General features: G+C 45.1%; 1 protein-coding gene across 7 annotated transcripts in view; it reads right to left on the minus strand.

Annotated features, from left to right (window-relative positions):
* Crag (DENN domain-containing protein Crag) overlaps window positions 1-17,808 on the minus strand; it is a 134,260-nt gene that overhangs the window by 19,523 nt on the left and 96,929 nt on the right. For all 7 annotated transcript variants that reach the window (XM_055076958.2, XM_055076962.2, XM_055076961.2 and 4 more), the window contains exons 34-36: window positions 13,608-13,788; window positions 10,116-10,297; window positions 637-720 (exon numbers count right to left, since the gene is read on the minus strand). In XM_055076958.2, the coding sequence (XP_054932933.1) occupies window positions 637-720; window positions 10,116-10,297; window positions 13,608-13,788 (447 nt within the window). The remainder of the gene's footprint in view (window positions 1-636; window positions 721-10,115; window positions 10,298-13,607; window positions 13,789-17,808) is intronic.

The following is a 17,808-nucleotide window of genomic DNA, read 5'->3' on the forward strand; positions in this document are numbered from 1 at the left end:
TGACAGACGAGCGCACACATAGACGCAAAGCACCCACTCACAAGAAGAAATGACTGCAACGAAAGCAGCAGCAAGGCGCGAACTGAACTACGCATTGCAATCAACGCATCGCAAACGAACGCCAGTCGAACTCCCCACGGTTTAGCATGGTGCCGACAGGCATCGCCGTCTGGTGGCCCGCGATGGCAGGCATCACTGCCCGTGCCAACGTCGCGCGTTGCAGACGCTCGGTGGACGGTGCACTAGAGTATATTCTAGGCACTATAACCGACCGAGCGATATGCCTCGCATTGGATTGGATTCGATTTCCGATGCATATTAGTTGCCAGACGACGTAGGGGCTGCGGGATTTAAAACCGAAACTTCTTGATGTTGCCCTTCAGTCAACACAGATTGTTTACATGGGCATTCGTAAGCGAAAGGGCCTTTAAAATCAGCGTGACTTGCAGAGGTACGTCGCTAATTTTCTCTATCGGAACAAATCCTACGGGATTTTCAAGGATTACAAGGAGCTCACGGGTATTCAAGTAGTTTCAAGGGCCCTTGAACTTATACTGTCAATATCAAGGATATTCAAGGGTTTCAAGGGGCTGTGCGAACCCTGAAGGATGTAGAAGAGAGGCTTTTTCAGTTTACCTGGCGATCCCTGAGGAGAGAAACAGCCTGCAGGCACAGTTCTGGAAGATGGCTTGGTAAACTAAGTCGCTTGAAGTACCAAATCTGCACAAACCAGATCATGATGTCAATAAATAAATAAATAAATAAATAAATAAATAAATAAATAAATAAATAAATAAGTAAGTAAATAAGTAAATAAATAAATAAATAAATAAATAAATAAATAAGTAAATTTCACTTCATTTCAGGTGTTGCCAGAAGAGACAGGCTAAAGGCTGCAGACACCTGACGGGGCCTCTGGCCTCCTCAATTTGCAACAAGTGCAATACAAAAAATGACAAAAAGAATATTCAAATTGAGTCTCACATTTTGCAACATGAGAAGTGATTTTAACAATGATCCTTCACAAGCCTTAAAAGGACGACTCACTTGTTATTAAATCTTAAAAGTAATGCAATATCATTTTTTCACATGGAAAGAGTAATGCAAACGAGAATTTCTAAATCGACGTGCAACAAACACAACATATAACACACTCAATATTGCAGAACAACAAATCAGGATAGCCTGTTACAATAACAACCTATGCAAAAACAAATTAAAGCAACAAAAGCAAAATAAAGACAACATATTTATAATAACAGTAGTAATTCATACAATTTCCTAAAAAAGGCTCGAAATAATGCATGCATGGCACAGTCCAATGTCCATACTAGTTATCAGGTACAACCTGAACACCTGTGGTGAAAAAAAGAAAATTGTACCGAATTTACCAGAAATTTTTTTTCACTCAGTTTGTAGAGCTTTTATTTTCTGAATAAAATAGTGCTGTTATTTCAATTGAATGGGTTTTCTTTATTTCACAAATTGCGTAAGAAGATAGGTTGAAAAAAGCTCCACTGCATGGCTCTGGTGTCTTGCAAAAAAGTGTTTTGCAGGGCTCAATACACTATGAAAAAGGAGAATTCAAAGAAAAAATAACATAAACACTGCAAAAACATACCTATGAATAGTGGCTACTTCTAGGCAGCTCCTAAAGCAGTTAGGCCATCTTCGTATGGCAGACTCACGGGCAGCCACCAAGTCCTCCGAGCCACCCACAGAATAGTCAGACTCATCGATAACACATCACTTTCCATTTGCGAGCGGAACTCTACAGAGCTGTGGTCTAATAAAGAGTCGTCAAAATACTTTCTTTTATGCATGCTTTCATTGCCTAGCTTCAAGGAGGCAGCCATGATTTATGCGGGGTGCCAGAGGTAAAGTCCCTTGATGATTTGAAAGTAGCGACACTCTTTGAACTCTGCCGCCGCCGCGCGACCTCCTCGTCTCCTCCTCGCCCCTTGCGCGTTCCCCCGTTTTGCCCCCGTTTTTGTGCACGACGATTGGTCTCCCTGCCGTTGCCCTTGGAAACGCGCGGATCTTGAGTTTTGCTTGCGTTTTTCTTTTTCGTTCGCGCCATTTTCCTCCTCAGCACGGCTGGCTCGGCCCTTTAGCTCGGCGCAGCGAACGTTGTACGCTGTGTTTCCTGCTCTATGTGCTAGCGCTATGCCGGCCTGTTGCGCATATAACAGCAGCAAGAAGCCTGAAGATGGTTGTGCCGTTTTTGTGATACCACAAGGAAAGCGTGACGGCTTGCGCAGGAAGCAGTGGCTGCATGACATTGGCCGAGAGAACTTTGTTCCGACAAAGAACAGCGTTGTTTGCGAGCTGAGGCATCTTTCTTATAGCTCGTAGCAAAGCATCCCGTAATGCTGCATTTTTTTTTCATTCTTCCGGCCTGCTAACCAGCGTCTTTGTTTCGGTTGTCCTCAGTATGCTTAATATTCTGGGGCGGCTCCATCACCTCGCACGTCGCTAACTGTTGTTATTCAATCGGAAGTGCAGCATTATAGATTCTGCTTTGCGCCCTGAAAAAATCAGTGGCAAGTATACCCGTGGTATTGCGGGTGATAAGCGTAAGCCAGTCAACATTGAGTTTTTTTTTAAGTTTTAAGGCGAAAGCCTTTAGATCTCTGTGTTTCAAGGTTGCGTTGTAAACTGGAAGTATCACGTGACCCAAGGAAGGCCAGAGGTGACCAAAGCATGTCCACCCCTGTATAAGAGAATGATTACCCAAGTTAATTAATGAATCATTAGTGATTGACCTAAGGTGGATTAGGGATGATTAAGGTTAATTAGAGTGTATTAAGGAAGATTAAGGTGGATTATAGTGCATTAAGGAGGATAATATGCATGAATAAAGATTAAGGTGGGTGGAGGGAAATGAAGGCGGATTATGGTGGATTAAGGTGAAGGGTTGATGAAAGTGTATTAAGACCGATTAGGGTGCATGAACAAGGATTAGGGGGGATTAAGGTGGACAAAGTATTAAGACCGATTAGGGTGCATGAACAAGGATTAGGCGGGATTAAGGTGGATAAAGAGAGATTAAGGTCGATTAATGGGGATTAGGGTGAATTAGGGTTGGTAAAGGAGAATTAAGGCCGATTAGGTAGGATTAAGGTGGATTAGGGTGTATTAAGGTAGATTGGGACTATTAGGCAGGATTAAGTTGGATTAAGGTGCATGAATAAGGACTAAGGTGGGGAAAGGTGGATTAAGGCGGATTATTATAGATTCGGGTTGATAAAGGAGGATTAAGACCGTATAGGGTAGGATAAGGTGCATTGGGGGCGATGTGGGTTGATTAGATTGTATTAAGGTGGAGTGGGAGAATTAAGCTGGATTAAGGTGGATGAATGAGCATTAAGGTGGATTAGGGGAGACTAAGGGGAATTAGGGTTCATTGAGTATTAAGACCGATTAGTCTACCATAATCCTCCTAATGAACATTAATCCACATTCATCGACCTTAATCCTCCTTCATTCAGTTTAATCCAACATAATCCACAAAAGCCCTCCTTAATGCACCCTAATCCACCTTCATCGACCTTAATCTACTCTAACCCTCTTTAAGGCACTTTAATCCTCCTTAATCAACCGTAATGCTTCCTCATTCACTTTAATCCGCCCTAATCCACTATAATCGTTCTTAATTCACCTTAATCCACCCGAATCCACATTCATCTACCTTAGTCCACCCTAATCCTTATTAATCCCCCTAATCCTCCTTCATTCACTTTAATTCACCCTAGCCCACCATAATCCTCTTTAATGCACCTTAATCCACCCTTATCCTTCTTCGTGCACTTTAATCCACCCTAATCCACTATAATCGTCCTTAATGCACCTCAACGCACCTTCATCCACCTTTATCCAACCTCCCTTATGACCTTAATCCACCTTCATCACCCTAATGCACCTTCATCGACTTTAATCCACCTTAATCATCCTTAATACACGCGAATTCATCTTAATCCAATCATTAATCAATCATTGCTTTGCTTATCATTAATCATCTCTTATACGCGGCTACATATGCTTTGGTTCTCTTCCCGCCTTCCTTCGGTCACGCGATATTTTATGTAGCTCACAACGGGACCTTGAAACAGAGGTCTAAGGCTTTCGTTTAATAAGCCACACACAAAGGGATGTGTCACAATGAATACTAGATCAGACGCACGAAGTAAAGCGTCTGATCGTGTGGCAGAAAAATTGTCTGGAGTATAGAACTCGCCTCAAAACTCCCTTTAAACCAGTATACCCAGCTCATACGGCTTTGAGAAAAAACCAACCTCCTCATAAACGTTGCCTCCAGCATTATCGATGCTGTTATTAGCATTTCTCCAAATTTTCAACCCCACTGGGGCGCGCAACTGGCCCAAAATAACAGACCTCCATAGAATCCTGCGGTCCGTCCGCGGGAGCCCAGGAGGAATAGCGTGCCGTGCGCAGCCAGCGGGCGAGGAGAATCGAGGAGGAAAGCGCCGTGAGGAGGAGAGTGTCGCTACTTTCAAATTATCAAGGGGCTTTAGCCAGAGGTGGCAACATAATGAAAGACAAATGGCACAACATGGACAAGTGTGGCCATCTAGTGTCGGGAATCGCAACTAAATGCAATAGGATGAGTATAGTCATCATAGGTTCACTGTATTACAAATTTTTGTTTATGACTATAATCATCATTGGTTATATTGATACAAAATTTCATGATGACTATACTTGCCAACGGGAGGTAAAGGGCTAAAGAGATCCTGACCCACCCCTTGAGCTTGGTGAAAAAACATGGTATGTGGATAGCACACTGCTGTGCACGTCTCAACCAATTTTTGCTGTCATACACGGCGCATGGAGCTCGCAAGCGCGAGGTCACCTTTCTCTCAGATTCTCTCTTTTCAATAGAAGCCTACTCCTCATTCTCTTCTGGATGCTTTATTTCGTAATAAAGTGGATTCCCATAAGCTGCTGTTATTGACCAATAGGTGATCTCAATCAAGAAGGGTGTTTGGATCAGTGTGCTTCTTCCTACTGTTACTATGTATATTAATTAACTAAGTTCAATAAATAGTCCAAAATAAGCAAAAATACGCTTTCGAATTTCGATAACAATTCCGTCCTTCCGGAAGAAGCAGACTATTGTCTACTCACGTACGCTTGGCCGCAGCCGCCCACGTAGGAATTAAACGTTGGACACCCTGCTTATCGGTGCCGTAGCCAGCAGGTCTCGCTAACTTCGACTAGTTCTGAATGCTCAACGAGCCTCGAACCATGCTAAACATAAAGGGCCCCTCACCAGGCCCCACAGCAAATTTTGGTTCTGCACTGGAAGTTGTTACATGTCCTCTAGGGAGCGTTCTGCCACAAAACTTTTCAAATCGGCTCATTAATAGCCGGGATAGAAATATTTCAGTTCTGCGAACCCATGATTTCAGCAGGCAGGCTCCACTGCCAAGCAAGATACTCTCTCCACTCACCCCGTCTAGCCCCCAAAAGCGAAATTCCTTCCCTGCATTCTCCCCTACCGGACCTCGAGGATCGTGTGATGCCTACATCACGGGCCTCCTCACTTATTGCTCTTTTTTTTTTTTTCGACACTACGCACTACCGCTGACGGCGTCACGTGCGAGCTGTTGTCTCGTTCGCGCAGCGTAAGATCTTGTGCGCTGTGCACAAGGACACATGACTAGCGGTATAATTCATTGCTACACGAATACTAAGGCAGAACAAGCAGATCGCAGAGCATGATCATGCGCTGGAACATGGTAGAAAATGGCATAGTTTTGGTACCTGCGCACGTGACGGTGTGAAGTAAAACAAACAGTAAAGCAGACATTTCGTTTGTGTGTTTTATTATTTTTCTAAACTTCAATTCGTCAATTCAAGCAACAGATCACACAGATAACAGATGTTGTCTTGAATAATTCTCGAAGTTACGTGTCACAACGAGAGAGAGAGAGAGAGAGAAACAACTTTACTGGTCCATTATGAAATGAAACGCGTTAAGCGTCTGATGGGGTGGCTCCCTCTTCGCGGGCTCCATATGCTTCCAGGGCCTCCTGGCCCCTGTGGATCAGTCGGAGCTGGTCTTCCAGGGCGGGGCTGGACAGCATGATCTCCCATCGCTCGTAAAGGGTGGGGATAGCAGGGGGGTTAGTTATGGGTATAGGTGGGGGGTGGTGTATGGAAAAATTGCACTCTCCTATGACGTGCCGAAGGGTTCCTAATGCATTGCAGTGAGGACATGTGTTCTTATATCTCTCTGGGTATATCTTGTTCTGGAGGCAGGGGTGGGGAAAGGATCCTGCCTGGATTTGCCTGTATATTGTTTGTTCGGCTCTGGTCAAGGAGTGGTGGGGGTGCGGGAATGTCTTCCTGCCGTCCCTGTAATATTTGACTATATCTCTATAATTTGTGATGGGTTGCCATCCCCTTGCCTCCTCCTCGTTGGCCCGGGAGTTTAGCGCTCGGGCCTGTTGATGAGCATATTCATTGCCCTCAACTGAGGAGTGAGCCGGGACCCAAACTAATTCGATCGCTTGTTTAGGAGGCGTAGCTTTACCAAGAATTTTTAGTGCCGCAAGGGACACCCAGCCAGATCTATAGTTCTTGTATGCAGCTTGTGAGTCCGTGACGATCTTGGTGACGTTTGGTTGTAGGAGTGCGAGAGCTATCGCTGCTTCTTCTGCTTCCTCCGAAGACGGAGTGTAGATTGATGCGCAGGTGACCAGCTTTTCTAGCCCGGTGACCACGACTGTTGCCCTCGTGGAGCGTTTCGATAGAGAGGCGTCTGTATATAAAACAGTGTCGTCTTCCTCCAGGGTCCTGGAGATGGCTCTTGCCCGGGCGTCGCGTCGTCCGACATGCCTTGTGGGGTTCATGTTGCGTGGTAGCGGTTTGCATTCCAACTTCTCACTGAACTTTTCGGGTAATTGGTCGTGGCGGGTGTAGTGCGATTCTTGCCATCCTAGCTTGCGGAGGACGCTTCTGCCCGCCTTGGTCTGGCTAAGGCGTACTCTTTGATTGGATAGGTGGGCTTCTACGAGCTCGGCTACTGTGTTGTGGACTCCCATTTGAAGTAATTTTGTCGTGGACGAATTTATGGGAATACCCAGGGCCTGCTTCGTGGCTTTCCTGATTATTGCGTCAAGTTGTAAGACGTCCTTCTTGAGGAGCTGCAGGTACGGCGCTGCGTAGACGATTCGTGAGATAACAAAGGCCTCAACGAGGCGCAAGGTGTCCGATTCCTTCAGACCCCTCTGCCTGTTGGCCACTCGTCTGATCATGTTCAAGATTTGGTCTGACGTGAGCTTCATTTTTCTAATCATGGCTGTTGCCTTGCCGTCTGCCTGGATCAGGAGACCCAGGATCCTGAGTTGAGGTACCGGGAGGATCCGGTTCCCTTCCAAAGTGATTTCTATGTTTTCTGCTTGTGTCCTTGATGCACGTGGTCTGACTATGGTCAGCTCCGATTTTTGAGGCGAACAGCAAAGGCCACATGTCTTCACATAGCTGTTGATCGTGTCAGCCGCTTTTTGGAGCGTGTTTTCCATCCAGCCATCCGACCCTGCCCTCGCAGTCCAGAGGGTGATGTCGTCGGCATATAATGCGTGGCCCAGACCATCTATTGATTCGAGAAGCTTGGGCAACGGCAGGAGAGCCATGTTAAATAGGAGGGGGGAAAGGACCGAACCTTGCGGCGTTCCTCGATCCCCCAGGGAGATCGGTTGGGATGTCTCCTCTCCTATTCTGATTCTTGCCGTTCGGTCACGAAGAAAGTCTCGGATGTAGTTGTAAGTTTTCACTCCACAACCCGTGTTGCGCAGGTTGCGGAGGATACTTTCATGTGTGACGTTATCAAAGGCACCTGTGAGGTCTAGCGCTAGTATCGCTCGTGGCGATTGCTTCGTTGCTCGCTTAATTACCAGTTCGTTGAGTTGTACGAGAACATCCTGGGTGCCCAGGTGCTGCCTAAAGCCATACATTGTCTCTGGCATCTGATCGGTGGCATCAAGATGTCGCTGCAACCTCTTAAGAACCATACAACGAGCTACGTCACACTGCGGACACCAGTACGTAGGCGCAGGCACACGAGTACGTCATCCTCTGGCTTGGAGTGCGGCGGCCGCGAGTAGAAGGGAAAGCAGCGTTCGATTTGAAGTTTCAGATCTTTCCGCGGCGCGTAGCGATATAATATTTTGCAGACACGATCGTTATCACACAATGTATGCTCTGCGCTTGTCAGCTCAAAATGGCCAGACCCGGTGAGGGGCCCTTTAAGGTTAGACCACACGCACGCTTGCCAGTGTGCGCTCACTCCTGACTGCTCCTGGTTAGACGCCTTGGCAGAGTAATTGACAGTGCTTCCAAATTGTGCAAGTTGGATGTGGCTACTATGGATGTGGTCCGTCAAGCTGGTGAAGGACACAGTCAGTCCACACTACGTACTATAGTTAGTCTGTACCATATGAGCATGACCATGCACTCAAGCCCTGTTGTGAACACAGCATATGCTGCACGTACGCACTACAGTTACATGTAGTCGTGGTCTTGTGTGTACATACTGTGTACATACTGTGTACAGTGCTCACGGAATGAAACGCGTCAATTTAGGGCTAAGTAATGCGCATACTTTCGCTTCAACCGGCTGCAGTTCGTGTCACATCGACGTAATTCTGGCGCGTACACTTACATCGGAGCCCTCGTCACCTTTGGTGACCAAACTCCTAGCGATATGACATTGTGCTCTCGCATACTTTGCGCATATGTAGTGTTGTACTAAATGCTCCGTGTCCTATTTCAATCCGTGAGCACTGTACATACTGTGTACATACTGTGTACATACTGTGTACATACTGTGGTTTCTGCAGTGTGCTGCCATGGCGTGCCGCTACGAGTCCACTGGGTAAATGCACCGCAGCCCACTGAGGACAACCACGTTTCGCTTACGTCTGGTGCGTCGTAGACGCCAATATCGAAAGTAGTGGCTTCTACGTTAATATCCAAATGCAAATTTAAACTGCGCACCACTGTGACATTTAGAAGAGAGAGTGTTGTGGGCATGCCCCACTCCACCGTAGCGTTCACAGTGCAAGGCATTGAAGAAAAAGTGGAAGCACCGTGAAGCTGTGTTTGATTGCCAATAACTCTGCTTCTGCTGAACGCATTGAAGTATTTATTACGGCAAAGTATTTCTGAAATTGCCTATTTTAACTTCAAATGCATTTCTCCTCTTCAATAAAAAGTGGGTCAGGCCCCTTTAACTTTCCCACTGGCTCACTCCCAGCTCACTATTCCTTTATATTTATTCAAGTTGTGTATAATTTGATATTGCAATGTCTGTTTTCCGTAATTAGTACTGAATTTGGCTAGCCGACCTTTAACTTTTATATGCATTTGTGTTGAGCACACGCTGCATGAGCTTTAACAAGTATATCTGGAGAGCTTTCGACATGTTAAATGAGTCACCACACATCATGCAGTCTGGTTCACACTATGATGCTACATTTACTTGTGTAAGGCCTATTCTGACACAAGGACTGCCCCACCAAATCTAAAGAAGTAAGGCAGAAAACAAAATTTACCTAGTGCACACATTAGAGCTAGCAATGACGACCATGAAAGTATAATCCCCCCCCTAGTTTATTACTGGTGGCTGCATATTCAGTGTAGCTGTAGTGGTACACTATGCAATGCCAAAAGGCAGCAGTACACCCGACTCATGTAATGCCCGCACACCATAAAAATTCCAGTTGAGAGCTCTGGAATAATTTTGAACACCTGGGGACAAATTTAGTAACAATTATTTTTCCAATCCATTCTCATCACTGAATGTTCTATTCCGTTTAGAAGTTTTGTTAAGTTGAACTTCTAAATAAACAGCTCCCCAAGGCCCCTTCAAGTTTGTCTTAAAGCACCACTGAAGATGTTTTGTATGCTAATTCTTAATGAAAATTCTTCTTTGAGATGCTTCTGACTGCTCGCACACATATTTTCTACATTGTTTGCTTTTTCATCATAATACACTTGCACACTGACTCGCACCAAGCTAAATGGCCAAACATTTTTGTATGGTGTTGGATGTTTTTTCTTTTGAGTAGAGTACAATTAAGTCGTACCAAGTTCCAGTAGAGTATGGGGTGGTGGTCAACAAAACCAGCACTGAGAAGGCAGTCGTCACCCTCGTGTTCCAGCAGGTTCTCAACTTCCTTGCGAAGCACCAGGGGGCTCAGGTACGGCACCGTCATCGGATCCAGGGAGACGGATGGCCCCAGAGACAAGCTCACGCGAGATGGACTTGCTGCAGGTGTTCAGAATATGGGAAGTCACCACGAATGAAGGCACAGTACTACAATCCCTGCTCATTTAATAGCAAAAAGAGGACAATTTAGTGCAACTGTATGAACAATTCGAAACACTTGTTTGTGTGTAGACAAAAGTGAAAAGGCAGATTACTTTTTGTTCTCTTTTTACTTTATACAGCATTTTCACGCATATTAGCCACACCCAAAAATCAAGAAGCTTAAGTACAAAGTCGACACACAGTTACAGTGGAAACCCGGTTATGTGTTTGCAGATTTCACAAAATCCCGGGCTTTACGATGAATTAGTGCAGCACTGGCAAACACACCATAGAGACAATGCATTAAAAACCTCGATTATACAACATGAGATTATGCGCATTCCATCTCATACGACAACCTGCATGAAACTGCGAACCAAACAGCGAATGTGTGACGAGTGCAGCCAGCCCCCGGCAGCTCACTTACGACGCAGTCCCCTCCATCAGGTGTGGAAGAGCGCCCTTGTGCATGAGAAAAGCTTCGTCTTTTTCCTTCTCTCGTGTTCACTGCCCTCCCATCGTTCATTTCTCCACTGCTCAGCCACCAAACGCTTCTGTCCCATCATTGTCATCTCTTTGTACTTTATCTCTCTGAATGTTTTCACAGTGCCTGCGCCCGTCACCAGCCATATTCGTGTACAAGATGGACCATTTTTGGCGTTGTGCCGAGCTCACTATCTTCGCACAGTGCCACGAACACTGTGAACCGTATACTTCAATGCATGGAGCATACTTCAGTGCACCGTGGCTAATGCCCCGAAAGTAGCCGCCAGGGGCCGCTTCGTGACGTCGTAGCTCCGCCCTCATCGCAAACCATCGCGAGTGGAGCGCCACCGCTGACAAGTGGTTCGGAGCAAGGAGGGAGTGAGGCGTATGGATTGCAGAAACAGAAGAAATGCACCCGCGCAATGGCGCATCGAATTCCCCAAATCTCCACACCTTACTTCATACGGCTGTCTGCTAATTTGCTATCGCAATCAATGCTTTGCCTTCCGGGCGAAAATGCCTCTTCTTTTCTGTCTTTTTTTCATGCTGCATCTCGGAGGCTATGCTCTTTATACACGAGCTGTTTTGTTAAGAAGCTCCACCCGATAACGTCTAACAAGGCGGCCTTAACATTTATCGGTGCTCACAGTACCACAAAGCATAGCCTTTGAGATTCGTGGCTATTACTCAAAGGAAAGCATCGCTGGGATACGTGTTTGGGCGCCACCTATGCATATAGTGGAACTCAGCAGCATGCAGGCAGTACATCTGCGAAAGTGCAACGGAGACCAACACCGCAGCAGGTTCTGATGCGTTTCGAGAGTGCATTTTAGAGTGCAGCTCTAGTTCCTGCGGCGAGCATTGCGTGCGGCCAGCCACACTATGGCGCTTGCACTGCACCAGGCGAAAGTAAGGAAGTTCTGGTGAAAGCAGTGGAAAAACTTTAAAACAGACGAATACCAGACAGTTGGTGACAAAGCAGAATGAATTTATTTATAAAGGTAGGGGGAGAGAGATAGAATTCACTCGTATAGACCGTTGACCATTACATCAGTAATATACAGGTTAGCAATGCAGGCAATCAAATTAAAGCTGCAACCATGGGCAGAGAATAATGGCATATTGGGAGAACTTCAGAATGGCTTCAGAATAAGTAGACGTTTGAATGATAACTTATTTGTTCTTACTCAGTGTATCGAAATATAAAGAGTAGAAAGCAGACCATTATATGTGGCTTTTTAGACATTACAGGAGCGTATGACAACGTAGACCGCAACATTTTGTGGGATATTTTGGAAGGGGAAGGCTTAGGCGACGATTGTCTACAGCTTTTGAGAGAGATTTACTTAGAAAATACAGTTTCTGTTGAATGAGAAGGGATGAGGAGCGAGGAGAAAGTTGATATCAACAAGGGACTGAGGCAGGGGTGCCCTTTATCCCCACTGCTGCTTATGATCTACATGGTGAGGATGGAGAGGGCGCTAGAAGAAACTAATATTGGGTTTAATCTCTCATACAAACAGGCGGGTGCAATAATACAGCAGCACCTTCCAGGTTTATTTTATGTGGACAACACTGTGTTGCTAGCTAACAAGTGAAGTGATCTGCAACGTCTGGCTAATATCTGTGGACAGGAAGGCAGGAACTTAGGTCTGAAATTTAGCATTAAAAAATGTATTCAATGAAAACAGTGAACAGACAGCGGCAATACAGGGCCAGGAAATACCATGGGTAAAAGAATAGAAATATCTTGGTATATGGATAAACAAAGGCAATAGATATATGGAAACACAGGAAACAACAATAACAGTAAAGGGGAAGAGAAATGCAGCCATAATAAAGCACAGAGCGCTATGGGGGTACAATAGGTACGAGGTACTCCGGGGTATGTGGAAAGGTGTAATGGTTCCAGGGCTTACTTCTGGAAATGCGATTGTTTGCTTGAAATCAGGGGTACAATGAGGACTCAATGGCAACCAATGGTCAGTGGGACGCCTCGCATTGGGCGCTCACGGGAAAACTACAAATGAAGTTGTGCAGGGTGATATGGGCTGAGCAGTAAAATTGATGATGAAGAACGACTGAGGAGTGTGGACGAAAGTAAATGGGCTGGGAGAGTGTGGAGGTATTGGTACAGGAAAAACATTGATTGGTGTCTTCTGCACTTCAAAAATGATAGATTGCTCAGAAATTTACAATCATGAAGGCATAAAAAGCATAATACACAAAGCCACAAGAACGTCTTGAATCCACAAGCACGTCTGAATCCACAAGCACGAAGATCAGACAAAACCATGTACTTTTCATCATTCCCATGGTGCCTGAACGATTGCAGCACCAGAATTCTCTCTAATAATTATTGTAGGAAACTCTATGGTTGTTGCTGCTGCTGCTACTGCTGCAAGTCAACATGCATGACGTCACGCTGGTCGGCGCACAGCACCATGCGCGCCGGTCTGCAGCCAATGCACGCTTACAATTCTCCAAAGATACAGCCATCCGTTTAAAAATATGTGAAATAGACACTACGTACTGCAACAGTCACGTATTTCAAGTCGAATTTCAATGCTTCCCCGATTTTTTCATATCTTTGTTCAGTATCCCTTTGGGTGCAGGGACACTGAATATGGTAAACCTCCACCCAGCAGCAGATTGTTGCAGAACTAGTCTGCCATAATACTGGCTGACACTGTGAAAAAGTTCAGTGCTGTTAAGAGGAGAGGACAGGGGGGGGGGGGGGGGCAGTTTCCTTTTTTTTAGGAGACAATGCAGCTGTGCTCACCTGATCCCAGCTTGAACAAGGGTGTGGTGCCAGCAGCAGACTGTGGATCAAGCAGCAGCTCAGCAGATCCCAGGCGGCCAACTGCGGTCCGTAAACCCAGAGGGGCATCCCCAACAGTGACACGGCGAGTGCGATGCTCAGCACGGTCACTAGTTTCGTTAGAACCAGACGATGGAGATGCCTGCGTCCCAAATTTCAACTTTACCACCTTCCACTTCACTGTACGTGGAGGTGGTGCCTCCTTCCCTATCTGATATGCATCTGTGTTTGTACTAATGTTGGCATTTCTACATCACTTATTTATGTGTTCTGTTTTCTTGAGCTTCAACTTGTTTCTACCTATGCAGTTGCCAACCAATTTTTCAGATTAGTTTTTTTTTTTTTTTTACTTTCTCAACTGTTCAGACTTCCCTGCAGCTCTGCGACCTACTTCAGAGAACCTATGTACACTGCTGATCGAAATTTCAGATGCCACATGGTGTGTTGCTAAATTTTTCGGACCGATCCATGCATGCAATGTTGCAAACATGGTGGCCACAGCCTTACTTTCATTGTTGAGGTGATTCTTTGGCTCTCCAGCAGCTGTACAGCTGCTCTGAAATAAGTTTCATCAACTCGGCTCGAAACCACAGCTTTAGTCACCAACTCCAATGAAGCGATGCTGGTTAGGCCTAGCTAGAGGGTGTGGCCAGTTGCAAGCTGTTGAGAGGGGTTCGCCTTTAATATGTTTGCACCAGTAGACCCCATACATCAGCGCTAAGGTATGTGATTATGTCCATGAGCTGGAATGACAGCTATGTTCATGAAGCACAGTTCAGGTCAGCGGACGATTAGCCGGCAACTATCCCAAATGCCTAGCAAGTGTGTATGTGCAAGGCTTAAACTCATTTGTGGGCATAAAGCTTCATACTGAATTTGTACCACACATCCTAAACTGACAGCATCGCATAGAGTCAAGGCTGTCAAGGCCACAATACTTGCTTCACATCGGCACTGATGCACATCGAGCTGCACAATGGGCGAATGTGAAATGTAGCTGTACAAAACATACAGATAATATTCCAATAAAGCAGAATAATGAACCGAATTCTGTAAATGAATTTCCCGCACAGCTGCTGTCCTAAAAAATGATTACAATGATTTTACAGATAATATTACATTTTTCAGACTACCTGATCATTTGCATTTTCGCGGCTCCGTCTGTGTTAAAAAAATAGATCAGTGACTGTATCTGGTGAACCATGCTCAAGAAGCTAGGCGGCTAAAGCTTACTAATGCAACTACGTAAGTAAATAACTACAGTAGAACGCTGTTGATATGATCCTGTATCATACGATTTCCAGGCAAAATCGTTCGCAATCAAATGGCCTAATACAGTTAAGCTTCTTTTTTTATCAGTTATTGTGTTCCCAAAAAACAGGATCTTTCGGCACCAATGCTAAGTACAGCACCAAACAGCGATAGTATGATACATTTTCTGGCTGCTAGATCCCACGTGAACAAGAAAGGGGCGAGGCATGTGCGATCAAGAGCAGTTGGCACCCACCACAACAGCTTCCTCGCCGTGCTCACTCGCCCGCCTGTCACATGCAAATGCCGGCGCACACTCACTCTGCTCTTCCGGTGCCAGCAAATCTACTTGCGAGTTGCCACACATTTCATTCAAAGCTATCACCACCAACCATCTTACGATAAGCATCTCTTCACCTCTTTCTTCCATAGCTTGTGTGGCGTAATGCCGTCGGAAGCGTACTGCTTATTTTTAAACCTTTTCCTGCTGCAGGCGGTGCGAATTGAGCGTCAGGTTTCACTCTGGTAGCATTGCATTCTGGCGTCACCCATTGTGTCAATTTTGTTTCAGTTTCTTGTTGCTGTCTTGAACACTACGCAATAGGAAAATGACAAAGCACATCTCGGGTCACTCGGGCACTGCCAACTTGATGCGCATCAGCGTTACATGCTGCAAGGATTCTTGCTGAGTGGGCACGTCAAAACTTCCCACTAAAATGCCACGCCCAAAGAAACTGCTGATACAGGCTGAATTCAAGGAGCACAAACGTAAGCTTGCCCAAGGCACAAAAATTACGACATGTGTCTCGGGCCACTCAGTCCCAACCAGCTCAGCCTGCTAGCCTTGTGCGAGTAGGTATTACACGGGGTTACATTGTGACAAATTTAGTTGATGCGGGATCACAGTACTGCAACATTCTGTTGTTGAGAGGTACGAAATGCATTGAATCCTATGGACATACAAAATTATTTCATTGTCGTGAGAATCTAATAGTCACGCGATTTCATTATCGCGGGTTTCGACTGTATGTCGAACATGTCTACCAATTTTATTTTTTACTTCGGATTGCACATTTCTCCAACTTTTTTTTCTTTCTCTCTCTCTTCCTCTCTCTTCAAAACTTCTGAACGAGGTTCTGCAGTATGGAAAGAATGCCAAAAAGAAAGCAGTGGCCACTTCTTTTGTATGCATAGTTGAAAGCAACTGGTACTTTAGTAGACAACACAATGAACTTCATGAAAAGATATTGTAAAATAAAAAATGAAAGGTCCTCATTACATGTTCACATGCAGCAATACATGTTTCTGGCATAAGAATGCCAATTCTTTGCATAAGGTATTTTTTTCTCTTTTCATTTACATGAGTACCTGTTACCTGGGGAGGCATTCATGCTAGTTGACAGCCATATTCAGGTGCACTAATTTCATCTAAATGTTCATTTTGGAGCTATTTTGTGTGGATACTCATTTTGTTTTCTTTATGATACGTCTATTAAATCAGTATTATATTCATGCTCCACTGTGCTCTTGATTGACTGCTTCTATAGACCGTTTTTTTCATGGGCACCACCATCTTGCGTACGCAGTGGCACCAACTATGGGCTGGCTTGGGTGAGTGCTCCGTTTGTATGTCAGGTGTACGCTCGGCGCTGGTTTATGGTGTGTGTTCTCGGGCTTGCACGGTCTGTTTAGTGTGACGTTGTCTTCTACATGGAAAATGGATCTGTAAGACATGCTGAAATGGTTTAAGTCGGCATGGCTGGACTTTCTGCTGGGGTTGAGGCGGACGGTACGGTCGTGTGTGAGCGCCATGTGTGGGGTGAGCGCCATGTGTGGGCACGTGTTTGAGCCTACAATCATCCTCGGAGATCAACTGTGTATCTCTGAAAATTCCATTCACTAATGTGACCTTATATCAGTATTCTCCTTTAGTTCTAAGCTGCGGCCTAGGAACAGTGAAACATATGCAACGATCATAACAGCATGGGTACCGTTCTGCTATGGTAGAGGTTGTGCTGTTATACTTTGAGAAGCGTTCAAACTATTAGCTGTAAATTACATTGCGTGACTACTTGGTTCAGTGGACGTGGTTTCCACCTATGAATAAAATAGTTTTGTTTAGTAATAACAGCATACCTTACAGTATGAATAACACTTGTCCAGCAAAGTGACCGTTCACAAACTATGCGAGCGTCTGAAACAGTGGTAGATGCTGGATTACAGATATCCTTGCTCTATATATTGCATGGTCCAAGCACGCGACATCGATGTTTACAGATCTATAAACGTTGCGATGCATGACCATGCAAGGTCTTATTGCTACGTTAGCCTGACTTCTCTTCTTCTTTTTTTTTTTTTTTCTAGAGAAAGGATGGCAACAGAATTTTTTTTTCACAGTTTTGTTTATTTGGTACTCTACGACACACTCAACCATATTACGGAAAATTTGTCCTCACAAATACCTGTCGCATTCTCTTCATGCGATCTCTCTCGGATATTAGGGCTTTATAGGGCAAAAAAGGCAATGGCGAAGCACATAGCTTATATATGTATCGTGCTGGTTCCCGAACTTCAGTGGTAGCTGTGCTGAGCAGCGTCATCGGCCTCATACAGAAGGCTAGCATAGACATATCATAGTGATTCCAAGTCTAATAGACTTGAAATGTGTGAGAACAATGCCGGTGTATCACAAATATTTTATAGTGCCTGGCGCTTAGATGCTCCGGGTTGCCTTAGGTTGGCCGTACATGAGCATGCGCTCTTATGTTTTACTTCCTATGCCAAGCAATCAGATATTAAGCATATTTTCCATTTCCTGGCAATACACAAACGCCGGTTCTCTTCGGTGAATTAAAACGGATATGCCCAAAATAGTTCACAACATATACGCACACCATGGCTGATGATGCGT

This window comes from Dermacentor andersoni, chromosome 2 (assembly GCF_023375885.2).
Source record: "Dermacentor andersoni chromosome 2, qqDerAnde1_hic_scaffold, whole genome shotgun sequence".
Classification (NCBI taxonomy): domain Eukaryota; kingdom Metazoa; phylum Arthropoda; class Arachnida; order Ixodida; family Ixodidae; genus Dermacentor; species Dermacentor andersoni.